Source organism: Haemaphysalis longicornis, unplaced genomic scaffold (assembly GCF_048455015.1).
Source record: "Haemaphysalis longicornis isolate Haplotype H1 unplaced genomic scaffold, Haemaphysalis longicornis Haplotype H1 scaffold_10, whole genome shotgun sequence".
NCBI classification, from domain to species: Eukaryota; Metazoa; Arthropoda; class Arachnida; order Ixodida; family Ixodidae; genus Haemaphysalis; species Haemaphysalis longicornis.
Genome location: NW_027526204.1, coordinates 15,149,171 through 15,167,319, shown reverse-complemented (window position 1 = coordinate 15,167,319; position 18,149 = coordinate 15,149,171). Strand labels below are relative to the sequence as shown.

At 48.2% G+C, this 18,149-nt stretch overlaps 1 protein-coding gene across 1 annotated transcript in view; it reads left to right on the top strand.

The window, feature by feature from the left end:
• Positions 1-17,136: 17,136 nt before the first annotated feature.
• Positions 17,137-18,149, top strand: part of LOC144157620 (regucalcin-like) — a 28,002-nt gene continuing 26,989 nt past the window's right edge. Inside the window, exon 1 of the mRNA XM_077688447.1 lies at positions 17,137-17,302. Within this exon, the coding sequence (XP_077544573.1) occupies positions 17,137-17,302 (166 nt within the window). The remainder of the gene's footprint in view (positions 17,303-18,149) is intronic.

The window sequence follows — 18,149 nt, the reverse complement described above, 5'->3', positions numbered from 1 at the left end:
GTTCTCAGGATTATTCGCCCGAGACTCGTAGCGTACGCAAACACCTCTGGGAATATGGCAAAGCTAAAAAGGAAGACAAAAATAACAATGTAAAGCTTAATTTTGACAAGCTCATTATAAACGATAAGGCTTTTAGGTGGGACAAAGAAAAGGAAGAAGTGGTCCCTGTCACCAAGCTTTGACACAGTGTCCAAAAGAAGACACGACCTTGTCTCGACCTCGTTGCGTTAGTTGTCAAATGCCGAAGCGTGAGCAATAAAGTGGATGAACTTGCAGCCTTGATAGAATCTGTAAATGCGGATATAATATTCGGCACAGAATTTTGGCTGAACCCATCAATCAGCGATAGTGAAGTTTTTCCCGAGCAATTCATTGCGTATCGCAAAGACAGGCAGAGCCTTGGTGGGGGCGTTTTCGTGCTTGTGAGGTCCGATTTCAGCTCCCGCTCTCTTGATATCAATCATGATGCGGTGGAAGCAGTGTGGTGTAAAGTTACTTTAGCTGATAATTTTTCGTTCACCGTCGGAGCAGTTTATCGACCACCAAACTCTGATATAGTGACACTGCAAGCATTGAGCGAAGTTATCTCGGAAGCTTCAAATCAAGTTATGTTGCTTGCCGGTGACTTCAATTTACCCGACCTCGACTGGAGCGATAACATGTGCGCAGTGAAAACGTGTACCCACGCTAACATGAAAATGAAGAGCATTGTAGATACTTATGGGCTACTACAGTATGTTAACGAGCCAACCCGTGAAAACAGTATTTTGGACTTGTTGTTTTGCAGCTCGCCAGACTTTGTAAATTCGGTCACTGTCATCCCGGGTATAAGTGACCATCAGGCCGTAGTCGCAACTATAAAAACAAAAATTCCTCGACAGAAGTGCCATGGGTATAGAAGAGTGTTCTTTTTTGACCGAGGCGATTACTCCAGTATATGTGATAGACTTTATAGTTACTTACCTGTTTTCGAATGCCTGGCGGATGATGTAAATGTGCATGAACATTGGAGGCTTTTCAAAAATAAGTTATTTGAACTCACAGACGAACACGTACCAAATGTAGATTCTTGTAAACTAAAAAAACGGAGAAAGCCTTGGGTGACATCTCGCCTTTTGCAGCTAATCAAAAGTAGAAAGCGCCTATTTGCTAAATTCAAACGAACTAAACAGACTTGTCATTACGAAAAATTGCGCCAGATTACGCAAGAATATAAACAAGGTATACAAAAGGCCAGATATATGTATTTTAAAAAACTAAATGATAGATTGAGAGTCAACCCCAAACCTTTCTGGCAATATAAAAAAGGGTGCGGGTCTGACAGTCTGGGTATAAACGATATCGTATACAACAACCTAACTATTGTTGATGACACAGCCAAGGCGAACTGCTTAAACAATTATTTCAAATATATCTTTTCACCAATACAGGATTTCACTTCTCCATCCTACGCTAGTAACGTATCCCCAATGAACCCGATTGAGATTAGCGTAAGTTGCATTGAAAAGCTATTAAAGCAAATAGATGAAACAAAAGCAATTGGCCCTGATGAGATTTCTCCGCGTATTTTGAAGCGCTGTGCTGAACCGATCTCGCTGTACGAACAATCTCGCTGTACGAACTGTACGATCTGTACGCTGTACGCTGTACGATCTCGCTGTACGAACAATAATTCACGAACAATCTTTGTTGACAGGCGTTTTACCTGATGACTGGAAAATTGCTTATGTCGTTCCAGTCCATAAGGGGGGATCGAAAAAGGATGTTGAAAATTACAGACCAATTTCTTTAACCTCAATAGTGTGCAAAGTAATGGAACATATTCTCTATTCCGGAATAATGAAACACTTGATTGAAAACAACATTCTGACAAACTACCAACACGGGTTCCGCAAGGGGTTCTCATGCACAACGAAACTTGTTGAATTTTACCATGATCTAGCATCTGACCTTGATTCAGGGGGACAAACCGACTGTATTTTCTTAGATTTTCGTAAAGCATTTGATACGGTAACGCATTAGTTTCTTTGTAACAAATTTAAATTACTAAACACAGATCCCGTTGTGCTTAAGTGGATTGAAAATTATTTGTGTCAACGTCGACAATGTGTCATTTTAAACGGCAAAAGATCTGAGTACGTTGATGTGACATCGGGAGTACCGCATGGCTCTGTATTGGGAGCACTTTTGTTTTTAGTTTATATTAATGATATTTCAGTAGGTATGCATTCAAGTATCAGACTGTTTGCAGACGATTGCGTCGTGTACAAACAAATCAGAAGTGAGAGTGACTCTACCCAACTGGAAATTGACTTGGAACATGTTCAGGATTGGTGCTCTACGTGGAAAATGAATTTAAATAATAGAAAGTGGGTTCACGTTTCGTTTACAAGGACACGGAAGCCAATTGAGACTGGGTACCTTTTAAACAATGATCCTGTAAAAAAAACTGCTACTTATAAATATCTAGGTGTAGTGCTTTCATCCGATTGCTCATGTAATGCACATGTAAGTGACGTAGTAAGTAAAGCTGCCAGGGCGCTGAATTTCATGCAATGCAACCTTAAAACGTCAGAGCAAAACCTAAAGAATACGGCTTATTTGACATGTATACGACCTAAACTAGATTATGCCTGCGCCGTATGGGATCCCTCCCAAGTAACCCTGTCTGATGGACTTGAGAAAATACAAAACCGAGCGGCTAGGTTCGTCTTGGGACGGTACAAGAGGGGAGATAGTTGTACTCAGATGAAAAATGAACTTGGGTGGGAGCTGCTTTCCTCGCGACGACGAAAATTGCGGTTAAAGTTCTTTTTTCAAATATTTCACAATAAAACAGGAATTAACAAAGAAAACTACTTCAAAGAACCTCATTACCGTTCACATAGAACTGAACATGGTTTTAAAATAAGGGAATGGCGCACCAGGACGGACCTACTCGCCAAGTCATTTTTTGTAAAAACCATTAAAGAGTGGAATAGCTTGTCTGAAGCGCAAGTGTGCTGTAAAAATGAAGATTTGTTTATGTCCATGCTGTAACCCCCCTGCTGTAGCGCCTTCGGGCAATGCGGGGTAATCTCTGAATAAAGAATAAAGAAATATAGAAACACAACTGAAAACGCGCGTATCGCCGACGGCAATATTCCTAGAGAGGCCTTTTCTGGAACTCAAAAACGAAAAGATAAATTTAGAAGGACTTACCGTGGTGAAGACAAACGAGAAAAGACAGAAAAACAAAAACGAAAATAAAGTAGAATTCCGGAGCAAAGGCTGGAGCGATGCTTGCGGATACTAAACTGAAAGCTAAGGAAATAATACAAAACGAAGTACGTGACCACATAAGGGGCAGAGGGAGGGCGTTATATTGTTTGAATTAGTTACAAGCAAGACAATGCCTAATGCTGTATTTCCTGTTTCTATCGCAAGGACTCCATACCCTATATGCATTATTTCGAGCAGGTTCCATGGAGTTGAATTTGTGAAGTAAATAGGATTCTCTGTACTTTCTGTCCCTAGGACACTTAAAGCTTGACAGAAGTATCTACAACTTTAGTTCATTAAAATTTTTGCCTGGTTGGTTAAATGCTCAGCTACAGCTATGGTGGATTTCCTAAGAGTATCTGTCCGGTGACCGTTAAGACGTCGGGTCATAGGGTGACTCGTTTCACCTATATACTGTTTGTGGCACATTGAGCATTCCAACACATACACAATGTTGGATGAAGTGAACGTAAAACTTGAATTGATCTTGTGAACATAATTGCTGGTTGCACTTTTAACAGTGCAGTCTCTCTGCAGGTGCCTGCAAGTTTTCCATCTCGAATGGAAGCAGCTGGCTATGACTGGTTCCTTTGAAGGCCCTGTTTAAGCATGCACTAAAATATCTTTTAGATTCCTATTTCTCCGGTAGGTAACCCTTTGTGCTTCCGGGAACGTTTTTTAAGTCGGTCGTTACTGGCTAAAATGGGGTCGTATTTCCGCAGGATATTGTTTACATTTGGGAGGGCGTCTGAAAATTTAGTATTAGAGAAGGCGGCCTGGCGCTTTCGTTTTGTCGCTATTTGTTGAGTACGTCACCCCTTTTGAGATTTAGGTGCACATTTGTATGCCTGATCGAGCGAGCTTTCGGGGTGCTTCATGTCTATAAGGGTGGACTGGAGTTCGTCTAGAAGCTTTATGTAGTCCCTGTCATCACTGCATACGCTTCTAAGTCTGGTGCACGAGACACCAGACGTGTGCACATGCGTCATGAATGAAAAAAAAACAGATAATGTGCACAAAAAATGAAGAAAGCTCACACTAACGCGTAAGACCTCAATGTAGCGAAGCTGTACACAACCTTCACGACGATCACGACTGTTGCGTACGATTCCAACCAATTTGCTTCTTTTTCGCTGCCGTAACGACCTTTACACTATCATTGTTGCTATAGGTGTTAGTATCCTTCGCTTTTTCACATCACCTTTGACGGGTGCATGCTATGGAGTATTTTCCTCATTCTGAGCAAGTGTTGTCATGACTAAGGTGAACGCTGTAGTTCTTTTGTCTAAGATTGGCCAATCTCCCCTGTGGGTATGTCTAGCTTGACAAATGTGCGCACGGGATGCTGAGCGGACATCGCGAGCACGCACACACGAGCGCTCGGGATTTTCTTGGTTTCCTTAGCTGCCAAGGGGTCATCGCTTGGCCCGCGCTCACATAACGGCGCTCGGAAATTTCGTGGTTATTTACCACGGTCGCGGAAAATGGTGATTTGCTAAACATCTTCGCTCTTAAAAGAAAAGTTAAGAATGACAGGTGTTTGCAGGGACATTTTTGGGGAGGGGGGTGCGAGAAGTTTTACTGGTTACCTTTCTACCATTCCTCCCTAGGCCGAGCACAAAGAAGTGAGACCATTGGGGTCTATGAAGTTGAGTCCTTCTCCTTTCAGGACACGGGATAGAGGTGCGTGTGGCGTGGGTCCCTAGCCATAGTGCTAAGACGGGTGAGGAGATGGCCTACTCACCAGCTTATCTCGCGGTGGATCCTGACATTTGATTTCGCGTCCCAATCCTGTCTCTTTTTGCATCCCCAAGATTAAAAAGCGTTCGGCATGTAGACTCTGTTCATCCAGCTATATGTTACACTCTGTTACACTCAAAGACTATATGCATTGAAAGTTTTGGTGGAATGTTCCACTTTGTTGTTCGCGGGAATATTCCCGGGCGGAAATGCCATTTCTTCGGCTCAGGGCTTTCCGCTCATGACCTACGTGTACTTATTCATGACCTACGTGTAGTGCTTCTGTAGCGATTCTAGGCAGTTAGACAGGCGCTTTTGATGGAGCCGATTCAGCGTGTGGGTCTCATCCTTTGCATTCCCGTTATCTTGTGAGCAATAAATTTTGGTTAGTTACAGGGGAGTAGATCATTGTGAAGATGAACTCTGTTATATAAAACCTCATGATTAGGACGAATATGCTCTCCGCTCTCTTGTAATATGCAGATTGCGAAACAATGTCCGCCGTAGACGACTTCATGATAACACGAACAAATTTCACGGTCCTTTCCAGTTCTTAGCGGGAGTATTCTGTATCTGTTATTCTATTCAAGCTTAGCTTACTGCTACGGGGCGCTTGAATGGCTAACCGAATAAAGAGTGTGATTGATTGATTGATTGATTGATTGATTGATTGATTGATTGATTGATTGATTGATTGATTGATTGATTGATTGATTGATTGATTGATTGATTGATTGATTGATAGGGTTTACCACGTCGATGCAACGCAGGCGATGAGGCGCGCCGTAGGGGACGGCTCCGGGTTAATTTTGACCACCTGGGGATCTTTAACGTGCGCCGAAATCTCGCACACAAGGGCGTTTTTATTTTCGCCTCCATCAGAAAAGCGGCCATTGCGGCCGGGAATCGAACCCACGAACTCATGCTCAGCAGTGCAACGCCTTAGCCACTCAGCCACCACGGCGGGTGAATAAAGACTAATAAATGCTTGCAACAGACACATTGCGCTCACTGCGCCCAGACGTAGCCACTCGTCGATCCCGGCGTCACCCCTACTCGGAACACCCCTTCCCTACTTGCTACAAGGTTGGACGCCGCTGCCCCGTAAGGGAGGGCGTCGCCCCGCAGCTTTCGCTCCGGTGCTGCTATACGAGGGCCGCCAGGACCTGCTGGACTGCTCATAGTTTAGTGTCCTTGCTGTAACTGCGCACTCCTTCTTTGGTCCACGGCGGTGGGTCTGTCCTGCTGGCCGCCTCGTTCGGTCACACCTTACAGTCCCACAGCAAGTGGGCGTTCGTGGCCCCAGCATTGTCAACAACACGCACGTGTCGTCTGTGTAGAGTTCTGGCTGTATGTCTTTCATGGTGAGCGGGGCCATTAGTGAATTCGTCTGCAGTTGTCTGAACGTGCACGCTTCCTCCCTGGTTAGCTCGGCGTGCGGCGGTCTTGTGATACCCTCAAAGGTGTCGTACCTGTCCTTCGTGCCGGTCCACCATGCTTCAGACTGGTCCACTGATCCGCGCGGCCACCTAATCCTCGCGCGACTCAGTTCGCCGTGTTGTTGTGGTTGGTGGCGAGTTCCGAAACCTCGGTGAACCACTTTATTGTCCCTTTGCGTCCGTCGATGATCACCCGCTGGAGCTCCCGCACTGCTATTCAGCACAACCTACCCTTGGCGAAATTCGGTGCCCCCCACTTTTTGAGTAGCTAAGCTCCGTCATCGTGTCTGGGTCCGCGATGGCCAGGGCGATGGCGAGCTCTTCCGCTCGCTGCCCTTCTCTCGTGACGATGCTCGTAGCGCTCACCGTGACTCCTGTCTTCCTGTCTATCACAACCGCCGCGAAGTACCGGCGGTCGCCGTTATCCGCAGCGTCCACGAATATGGTGCCCGGAACGTCACGTGCTGTTCCAACACAGCCTTCGCTCAGGCCGCTCTCCTGTTCACGTTGGGGGTTGGATCCACATTCTTGGGTAACGGGTCCACTCTGAAGGCGTTTCGGACTGCCGCCAAGACGTCGTGCTCTTCCTGCTTGCCGAGGCTCTGAGACTCGGACACCGTCTCCATTCCAAGCCGGGCGAGAATGGCCCTCCCCTTTCTCGAACCCTTGAGCATTTCTCTCCAGCCGACCCGCAGGGCTTCCGTCATCTCCTCCAATGTGTTATGTGTTCCCAGCTCGAAGAGCTTCTCCATGCTCGCGATGTCGAGCACGCCTATGGCGGCCTTGCGCGCCTTCCTCATGGCCGCATTCAGGCGGTCGCGCTCCTGAAGCAACCAGTTCTGGAAGGACGCCGCGTATACGACGTGACTTATCGCGAAGCACTGAATCAGTTTGTGCAGCCTGTCCTCCCTCATCCAGGATCTTCCGTTCACCACCCGCTTGATCAGCAGCGTCATGGCCCAACTTGCCTACCAGACGGATGACCGTGTCGTTGTTCTGGCTGTTCCGCTCGATCTACAACCCCAGCACTCTGATCTAGGCTGCCTTCGGGATCATCTGCCTGTTGCTCCTTCGCAGGCTAATGTCTGTCTCCTACTTGGGACTGGATTTCGGCGGGATTATCAGTAACTCCGACTTGTTCGGGGAACAGATCAGGCCCGCGGCCCTCAACTGGTCTTCTATGGAGTCCACCGCCTGTCGCAGGGAAGACTCAACGTGGCCGTAGCATCCGCCCGGCACCCACAGCATGATGTCGTCCGCGTGCATGGTGTGACGGAACTCGGGTATGGCTTCCAAGCGTCTCGCGACTGCGATCATGACTACGTTGAATAGCAGCGGTGATATCACCGAGCCCTGGAGCATGCCCACGCTTCCTTTCTTCCGCTCATCGAGAGAGTGGTCGCCCGCTTGAATCTTGGCTGTGTGTCCCGAGAGAAAGTCGAGCACGTAGTACGTGCGCTCCCCCATCCACAGAGCAATTTCGTACAGGATGGCCGAGTGGCTCACCTTGTCAAAAGCACTCTGCACGTCCACTCTCACTATCGCCTATTTGTGCTTCATCGCCTTGTCTATACCTCCGTCTTAATCTGTACCATGGCGTCTGGGGAGCTCAGCTTTCTCTGGGAGCCGATCATAGACGGGGATATAGATCGTGCTTCTCAAGGTGCGCCTGCCACCTGTTCCTGAAGACGTGTTCAAGCACTTTTCCTACGCAGGACGTCAGAGAGATCCGGCGCAGATCCTCAAGACCCGGGGACGCGCCGGCTTGGGTATCAAGATTGTCTCCGCCGAATTCCAGCACTTGCGAAGCTTGCCCTCACTCCAGCACCCGTTGAACAGGGCCGTCAGGCTCACGGGCGACGGTTCGTTCAGATGCTTGAGTACCTTGTTCGTCACGCGATCCTTGCCCGCTGCCAACCGGCAGTTCAGCTCCTGGACCGCGGCACGAACCTCCCAGTGCTCGGTGTCTCTGCCCACCTCCTAGTTGGCCGGAACCTCGTAGACGGGTTGGCTCTCCTCTGGAATGTCGGGTAGGTACTTGTCACCGGTTCGTTTGAACGTCTCTTCCTGGCCGAGCTCTCTGATCGACTTGTTCAGGATCTTACTCAGGTTATCACACTGGGGGACTTGGTCTTGGTCTCATCAACCAGGTGGCATAGTAACGACCACGTCCTCCCCACGTGGAGTTCACCGTCCACCGCGCTGCAAACCACCGCCCAGTGCTGGCGGCAGAGCGCATGGCAGTGTTTTTGGATGGCCCGATTCAGATCTGCGGCCTGTTTCCGTAGCTTCCTGTTGTGCCCCTGCTGCTTCCATCTCTTGTGGAGGGCAGGCTTCGCCTGGAGCATGTGAGCCAATCTGGCGTCTATTGTTACGATCGCGGGTTCAGGATGTATCTCTTTGGTGACTGCTCCCGCGCATTCCGCGATCTTTGTAGTCCACGTCTCTACGGCTTGGGTGTCCACCTCGTCCTCCGGTAATAGGCTGCGATATAATTCCTAGTCCGTGAGCTTGTGGACTCGTTTCTCGAACGGCTTCTCCTATCCGAGGACCCAAATTTCTATGATGTAGTGGTCGCTGCCCAAGTTACACCCGGGTTGGTCCGCGTCAGGGGCATCCCGTGTGTTCTGACGAACGTTAGGTCTGGAGTGGTATCTCGGTGGTTCTTGGGTTCTTGCGGCCGTGCGCGTGGAGTGCGAGGGGTTCGTGATCAGGGGCAGATTCTCTTCCTAGATGGTGTCCAGGAGGTCCTTTCCCTCGACCAGACTCGGTGTACCCCCTCCCTCTTGTGATGAGCGTTGAAATCGCCGCCCGCCACTAGACTCACGTTGTCACCTGCCGTCTTGGCGCATGAGCATCTTAAAATGCTGCCTCGGGTAGCTCAGGCTTCTGTAGATGTTGGCTACGTTAATGCTTTGCTTCTTTTACGTGTCTATCACTAGTTCGGTGATGGTGTGCTCGGCAATTTGCTTATTAAGGCCTTCACTCTCCTCGTGACATATTCCCTTCCTGATGAAGGTGCGGATCCCCTGCTGGGGCCGTTCGGTGCTTTGCTCGGGGTGCTGGTGTAAGCTTTCAAATCCGGCGAACGAGCGTTCTCACTCACCGTTTCTATAGGACGATGACATCCGGCTTCCTAGTTGGCTTGTCAGCGATACCTTGGAGTATGGCGTTTTTGCTGTCGTAGCCCCGACAGTTCCATTGGCAGATGATAAGGGACTTGTCGTTTACTGCGCCTGCTGCGGTCCCGTCAATTGCGGTGGGAGGCCACTGAACTCTTTTCATTCATTCATTCAGTATACCCCTAAAGGCCCTCTGGCGAGGGTATTACATAGGGGGGAGGGGGGCAAGACAACATTATACAAAATTACTAACAAAAATACAAAACGCATTATAACCAGTAATTAGTCGCAATGAAGGGAAGAGACAATAAATACAACCTACAGCCATACCGCGTTGTACAATCGTTAAACAATAAGATAAATTTGGAACATGGCTCGCAAGACCTCAAAAATGTGCTTGACACTATTGCGCCCATAATATTGGCTGAAAAAGAAAACAATATAACGCAAAAACAAAGAACAGAGAACATAACAAGTGGCAGCGTATGCAGAAATAGCCTGCAGCAAGAGCAAGAACAACGTATGCAAGCTACTGCCACAATTTATGCTAGAGGTAAAAACTACAAAAAAAATTTCTAGTTATTGGCCGTAGTGTGTAAGAGGTGCAAAAATTTATTAGAATCTTTTTCGGTGGCAATATGTGCTGGCAAGTCATTCCACTCAACAATGGTGCGCGGTATGAATGGTTGTGCGAAACGAAGTGAATGACATTGTGGGGCGTTTAATTTTATTGGGGTGATCGCGTCGTGGAAAGAGAGCAGAGGGGCTTTCAAAAAAACTTTCACGCAGTGACGGGTGGTTATAAAGCTTGTGAAAAAGTGATAAGCGCGCATGTTTCCGGCGCACGGCCAAATCAACTAGTTCAGCACGGTTTTTCAAGTTAGTGACGCTGGAAAAGGAAGAATAATCAGAGTAAATAAACCGAGCAGCACGGTTTTGCACGGATTCAATATTTGATACGATGTAGGCTTGATGAGGGTCCCAAATGGCGCTAGCATACTCCAATTTAGGGCGAATTAAAGTGGTGAAAGCAATCTTTTTTAACTGTGATGGAGCCTGTTTTAAATTACGTTTTAGCAACCCAAGCGAACGGTTAGTGGTTGCAAGAGTAAGTTCGACGTGATGCTGCCATGTTAGATCCTGCTGAAAGTGAAGGCCAAGGTACTTGTAAGAAGATGTGAACTCAAGTGGCGCATTATTCAAGAAGTAATAAGTGGGAATACGGTTAGTAGCGTTAGTAAAGGACATAAACTTCGTTTTAGATACGTTTAGTGACATAAGCCAGGTTGAACACCAGAGGTTAATTTTGTGCAGATCAGATTGCAAGGTTGAACGGTCGGAATCAGAGGAAATGGTACGATATATTACGCAGTCATCTGCAAACAGTCTAACTTGAGAAGATACAGAGTTGGGAAGATCATTAACATAGACAAGGAAAAGGAGAGGGCCAAGGACGCTGCCCGGGGGGACGCCAGAAGTTACCAGAACAGTGGAAGAATTTGCATTCATAGCAAGGGTGAATTGGGACCTGGAGGATAGGAAAGCTTGAATCCATCTAAGAACATCCGGGTGAAGGTTAAGTTGTGCTAGTTTCAGCATTAATCTGTGGTGAATAACGCGATCGAAAGCTTTAGCGAAATCCAAAAAAACCGCGTCGACCTGGCATCCGGCATCCATGGATTTGTGAAGATCGTGAACAAAACCGGCAAGTTGGGTGTCGCAGGAATAACCCTTACGAAAACCGTGCTGACAATTAGAAATGACGCTATGTTTTTCCAAATAGTTTATGACTTGACTGTGTATGACATGCTCCATGAGTTTACATATGGTATTAGTTAGGGAAATGGGCCTGTAATTCAGCGGGGAAGAGCAGTCACCAGATTTGAAGAAAGGGACAACATTAGCTGTAAGCCAGTCTTGAGGTACAGTTCCGGTAGATAACGATTGTGAAAACAGAGCGCTTAAGAAGGGACTGATGCTCAATTATATGGCTTTAAGGATTTTATTATTGAAGCCAATATTGTCGGCTGTTGTAGAGATTTTCAGTTTCTGCAGAAGGCACAAAATACCGGCTTCACTGATAGTAATCTCCGATATTGTTGTAGCGTATGAACTATTTAAAATGGGAGCGGATGAAACATCCTCTCTTTTAAAAACACTTGAAAAAGCCTGATTTAGCTGCTCTGCGCATTCAGAATCGGGGACTGAAACGCCGTTGTTATCGTTTAAGATAATGTCTGGATTACTTTTAGGGTTTACAGCTCGCCAGAACCTGCGGGGGTTATTTGCAACGATCGATGATAAATCATGGCTAAAAAAATGACGGCGGGTAGATTTTAGCAATGATTGATATGCTTTATCACATATTTTGTATTTATTCCAAGAGTGTAAATTATCATTTTTGACGGCCTGCTTATATAAACGCTTTTTTTTATTGTTCAAACGTCGGAGCTGCTGCGTGAACCAAGGAACCGTGCTTCGAGTTCTCATCGTTAGTACGGGTATAAATTTGTCAATTAGACCAAGAAGTTTACTTTTGAAGAGCAGCCAGTTTTCTTCAATTGTACGGTGGAGATGCCCATCAATGAATTGCTCATAGAAGGAAGATAATGCCAAGTTCATACCATCAAAGTTGCCTCGGTTATAGCACCTGATAATTTTGTTAGTTGACATTCTTTCTACCACTGGGGGATTCAAGTTTCCAGTAATAATGGCATGGTCTTAAAGACCATCAGAAGATTTTATTTTTGAGCAAGCATCGGGATCGTTCGTTAAAATAAATCAAGAATATTAGAAGATGTTGCCTAGCAGCGTGTAGGGAAGCTGATAAGTTGTGTTAGAGAAAAGTCTAGACAAGTCTGCGAAAATGTGTGTGCCTCAGTATTATTGTTTGAAACGGTTAGATCACTCCAGTTTATAGCAGGAAAATTGAAATCACCAAAAATAAGAAGTGTAACATTAGGAAAACGGGTATAAATATCGCTTATAACACGGGAAAATTCGGTCGCAAACAAGGAGCCCATATCAGGAGGACGGTAAAAGACGGCAATAATAACATTATTACCAGGAGACTTGAAGGAAACAAACACGCATTCAAGAAAAGTGCATATTGCGATAAGGGTCACAACAAGATCGCTTTTGACGGCAATGAGTACGCCACCGCCCTTTCGGTGGCACCGATCACAGCGAAAGAAGTTGAATTCTGATGCGCAAACAAAAATATTTTTATCACTGACAGTGTCATTGAGCCAAGTTTCAGTTAATATTACAAATGCTGCTGATGAAGAATCGATAAGTGAAGAAAGGGGGACGGTTTTGGAAAGAGCACTTCGAATGTTTGTGAACAAGAATGGAATATGATCGGCAATGGAACGTGTTACACGTGGTAAAGAACACTTAGTAACTGCAGGGAGGGAACGACGTCATTCCGTTGTGTCCCTTACGGGGGAATCCATCACGGGTGCATTATCACTAGCATTTATTCTAACAGCACATTCATTACCAGTGTCCCACACGTAAACATCATTATTTATGAAGAGCTTAGTAAAAACCAGGCGGCAGCGGTCTCCCTCTTTAGCTACAGATTTCTTGAATTGGGCAAGCTTGCGTCGTTTATCGCGAACGGGCAGGGAATATTCACGCGAGAGCTTGGGTCCTTTGTTTAGAAGCGTTTCGATTTCCCTATCATTAAAGATATTGGCTATGATAGGTCTCTTTTTGTCTTGTGCAAAACGACCAAGTCTGTGAGCTCGGGCCACTGAATCAACTGTTACGCCTAACTTTGACGAGCAAAAGTCTTTAACAAGACGTTCGGTTGTATCCCATGCTTCAGATGGTTCCTTATCGTCAAACCCAAAGAAAAGAACATTAGAACGCCTAGATCGATTCTCTAGGTCGTCTATTTTATCTTGTAAGGTGGAAAAATGTTCATGGTCTGTTGGGGTTGCGCCAGTAGCATCAGTTTGCATCTTAGTTGCAATAGCCTGCACCCGAGTTTTAAGCTGTTCCACATCGTTTTGAATGGTAATATGTTGGAGTAAGATCTTATTCATGGATTCGAGGAGTGTAGCATTGTTTTCTAGACGTTTGACTACGTCAAATACGAAGTTTAATTTTTCTTCTTGGGGTTTCGTCGTTGGTCCAGGGTTTTCCTCGACGTCACCATCAAGTAATAAAAGGCTACTGAGGTACGACGCTGTGCTCCGAACAACATTCAAGAACTCCAGTAATGAAAAACACACCGCAGGGCACGGCAGGACAACAATACATCTATCATCGCTACGGAAACAAGGCGTTGCATATCTTGCACGAACCTGTAAGAATAAGAGTATAGAGGGTTCATGGATCCGTCCGATGTGGTCCCGCCGTGCCCTCTGAGCCTTTCTTCGATGTAGCCGGCTTTATGCTCGAGCGACGGTAGCGTCGCTATCGCACTCCGGGCCGACTGTGTCACCATGCCACGTGGAAAAAGGTTGATCATGACTTGATGCGCAGATTCCGGCAGGATTGTTGCGTTTGAAGCTTTCCAGGGTGGTTCCCGATTGACGACAGTCAGCAGCGTGACCTATACGAATAAGAGTAGAGGGTTCATGGATCCGTCCGATGTGGTCCCGCCGTGAACTCTTGTCTCAACTTGTACGGCAAAAAATAGTTCCTGCCATATACTCTGCTTTACGGGTGTGATTTCCTGTTGTATGGCTGGCATGAGGGTCTGCTGTACGGATGCCCCCACGCTCTGTTGAATGATGGTTGCCATGTCCCTATGGATCTCACCCTTCAAACTGTTGAACGCGTCTTCTAGTCTGTCTACCCTGTCGGCGAGCTTACGCTCTTTCAGATTCTCGATGGCCCTCCTCTTGAGCGACGTTTTGAAGGTGGCCGCAAGCTGCGGCTGACCGGCTGGGCTTCGTTTGTGCTTTTTTCCTTTCCCATCGGCTCCAGTTGTTGCTCGTCTCTCGGTGGCTGCAGCTGCTGCTGCTGTTGCACCTGGTGTACCGGCGTTGTCTGTGTCGTTTGGCGGCTTGTCTGCTGTGCTTCCCGCGCTTACAGCTGTTGGCACACTGCCTTCATTTGATCGGCCGTGCTCTCTATCGTTTTCCGCAGCTGCGCGTTCTCCCTGCGAAGGGCTTCCATCTGGCTCTGAAATTCCTTTTCGTGGCTCGCCTTGTTGTTGCTCGCCGCGGGGGTGCTCGTTACGGGCTCCTTCCTTCCCGCGATGTCTTGTATAATCCGTTACCAACTAACTGTCTTTAGATTTCGATCTGCTTGTGTTCTGGTCTCTCCTGTTGCTCTCACTGCGGCTGGGTCGCCGCCTGTTCACGGAGTGCGCTCGTCTTCCCTGATGCGATCCAATCGTGCGTGCTCTAACTCCAGGAAGCTGTCGGGTGCGAGGTTATCCCGGTGCACCCTGCCCCCGTCCTCTTCCGCTTCTATCCTGGCCCACCTTCACTTGGTCACCTCGCACGGGCTCTTATATTTGTTCCTGCAACCGTTGGCCCCGGTGGGGTAGGGACTGTTGCAGAGCTTCCATCAAGGATTGCAGGACTCGGCGTTCCCTTCCTTAAGAATATTCTGACCACAGTCTGCGCATTCGCACACGTTGGGCGTGGGTACGTGTCTCTTCTGTGGCCGACGCCTCCGCTCGTCTTGCAAACGTCGAAGTGCTTCATCTACAGGCTGCACTCTAGGATGCTAGAACCGTAGAACACTTGCCTGGGGACCGTGTTTCCTTCGAACACCACGATGATGGTGGGGGTGTTACCGATCCTCCGCGCACTGATCACCGTCGGGTTCCGGGGCGTAATTAGCTTGGCCATGATCGCTTCGTGCGTGTGTTCCACCGGCGTGTAGCGAATCATGCCCTTTGCCGTTCTCTCCTGCACGGCACCGTCGCGTAAGCGTCCACTTCAAGTTTCCTGCCGTTGATCTTTATGTCCTTGATCTTCGAGTACCCGCACTCCCGGGTCGCGTCGGGCGTGCTGATCACGGTGATGTTTTGCTGTTTGTTGGCCACGAACGCGTCGTTTGTCCCTTCGCTCAGTGGTATGTATGCCTGCGGCCCTCGTTATGGCTGCCTCGATTCCGGGTACTAGGGTACGCGCTGTCTCACGATCACCTTGCCGTCCTACCTAGGTAGGTTCGTGATAAACCTCGCCGCCATGGTTGCCGCCGCTGGCGCTCGTCTCGCGAATGTCTTGGTGCTGTAGTCGCTGTGGTTTGGGACCGCTGCGCCGGCTCTCCTCTCGGCTTCTTATTCTGTTCGACTGTCGTCCAGCCATCCTACTGTTCTGGTGCTGTTGACGTCATTTCCTCTTCAACACCAGTTACTTCCACGCACATCCGGCCCGTGTCGTCAGTCGTGAGGACTCCTGACGCCGCGGGTTCGCACGGCACGATCTCTGCTTCAGCGAGCATTAGGCCTAGCAGTACGCCTGCGGCCTATCGCCGCCACGTATTTCGTTTCGAGTCAGGTAGCTTTAGCTTGGAACAGGATGTCGGCATAGAAAAATCCCAACAAAGTTAAAAAATGTGCCTTTTTGAAAACCCTGGTATAAGCGTGTGCGCGATCACCTTCCGGAAGCAGTGGTAACAAAACATTTTTGATAACCCTATTATCGCCTGGCAAACTCGCATTAAATTCGGAGTCAACGAAGACACGTCTGCACCTTCCGTCATCGTCGTCGTGATCCCTTAGTGGCTAAGGAATTACACGCAATAGTGGCACAGTAGGTAGGGCGTTCTGCTGCTGAGCACCAGGACGCTGGTGCGATTCCCGGGCACGGCGGCCGGTTTTCTGACGGAGGCGAGAAGCAAAAACACGCGTGTGTTCGAGATTTCGTAGCCCGTTAAAGATCCGCAAGTGGTCATACGGAGCCCTCCACTACGGCGCTCCTCATCACCCTTGAGGCGTTGGCGCGTTAAACACCACAATTAATCAACTGCCAAACAATTTGTAACTATTGGGTAATACGGGTATTTGTTACAGTGGACCTTCATTTTACCGGCCTTTTTTAGAGAAAACATTTGTTCCTTCAATGTTCAATCGCAGTGCAGTAAATGATTTAGCACTGGTCCCGCCCCCTTTGTGTTTACGAGCCAGGACACGTTCGCCCTCTGGTCAGCTACCCTTTCACTGGCAGTCTTACCTTCGCTTGGTGCCACATCGTTGTATTCACTCCTAGAAATGTGTTACCTGTCCCCGATGACGTTTCTGAGACCAGGCGCCCAGTGGGTTAGCCGTTGTTCCAGAGTTGGTTATTGCGGAAAGAAAGATTTGCCTTATATTACAACTGTCACATGTGCGACCTTTTCTTCTACCTGTTCTCATATTTCGCTGCACGTTTTTATTTCGTGCCATTTTCTTCTAAAACACAGATTCTTCTAAAACAATTTTCTTCTAAAACAAAAGAAACGCCAGCAACATCGACATCAGCTTTACTATGACCACGCATCCCCGCTACAGCCCCAAAAACCAGCGCCGTTGAATGCCGCAAACGCGCCGCGATTTGTGAAAGCCGAGTGCGTCCACACTGGCAGGCCGTCCCTGTCGTCAGGTGTAGTTGGACACAGCGGCGATGTCTGGAATACGGGTCCGCGTAACGTCCAAACGGCGCTGCCAGGTGGGCGAGGCGCCTCACTGGGACGAGAAATCGAAAGCGCTGTTGTACGTCGACGCCTACGCGGGAAACGTGAGCCGTCTGGACCCGGATACCCACGACGACATCGACCACATCCACTTCGGTGAGTAGTAGTTGAGTAATCAGCAGCTGTAGTGTTGCTGACAGTTCTTCTAGAGCAGTGGCAGGATATTCAGCAGCGGTGCTGGTATAGCCGATTTCCATTTATACCAAGCTCACGTGGACCGCCTAAACTTCCTCATTGAAAACTTTAAATTATTTCACAGAAGTTTTATTAGTTTGAAAGCTCACCGCTTATAAAACAACAATTGCTCTTTCTGTCTCTGCTTCCAGAATCAATCTTCATGCGGAAAGTGATTTTTCGTTGTTGTTCTCTTCAGCAAAAAATTACGCCCACCTCCCCTCGCGGGAACCCTGGTGTGATGCGACGCTGAAGGGGGTTGCATTGTGCATGTCCGTTGGGTCGATTACTCGAATTGCGTGAGCAATCGTCGGGTAATGCGAGCGAGAGAGAGAGAGCAAGCCTAGCGTGGACGACCGTCTACTGAGAGACCGGCCGGAGCGCGGCACTCCGCTTATATGCGCAGCGCGCCCGAAGGAGGAGACCACGGAGAGAGAGGGCGCTGCACATGCGCACAGCGCCGCCCACCAGCGGAGTGAGAGAGCGCGCCGCGCTGCGCACGCCACAGATGTTGGGGGAGAGGGCGCGCTATCACGGCGAGAGCAGAGGGGGTGAGCGGAGGAGACACGCAGCTGTGCGGACGCGGACAACGACGACGACGGACGCAGTACAGGGCCGCCGGCAATAGATGCTCCTCCCAGCGTCGCATAAAGCGCTGCATAACAAGTACAGGCGAAGGAGCTAAACTGCTGCTTACCCCTCGTGTGCCGTTCACGAGTTCAGTTGTGACACTGTGTTCAACAGCTGTTGCGGCAATATTGCTATTGCG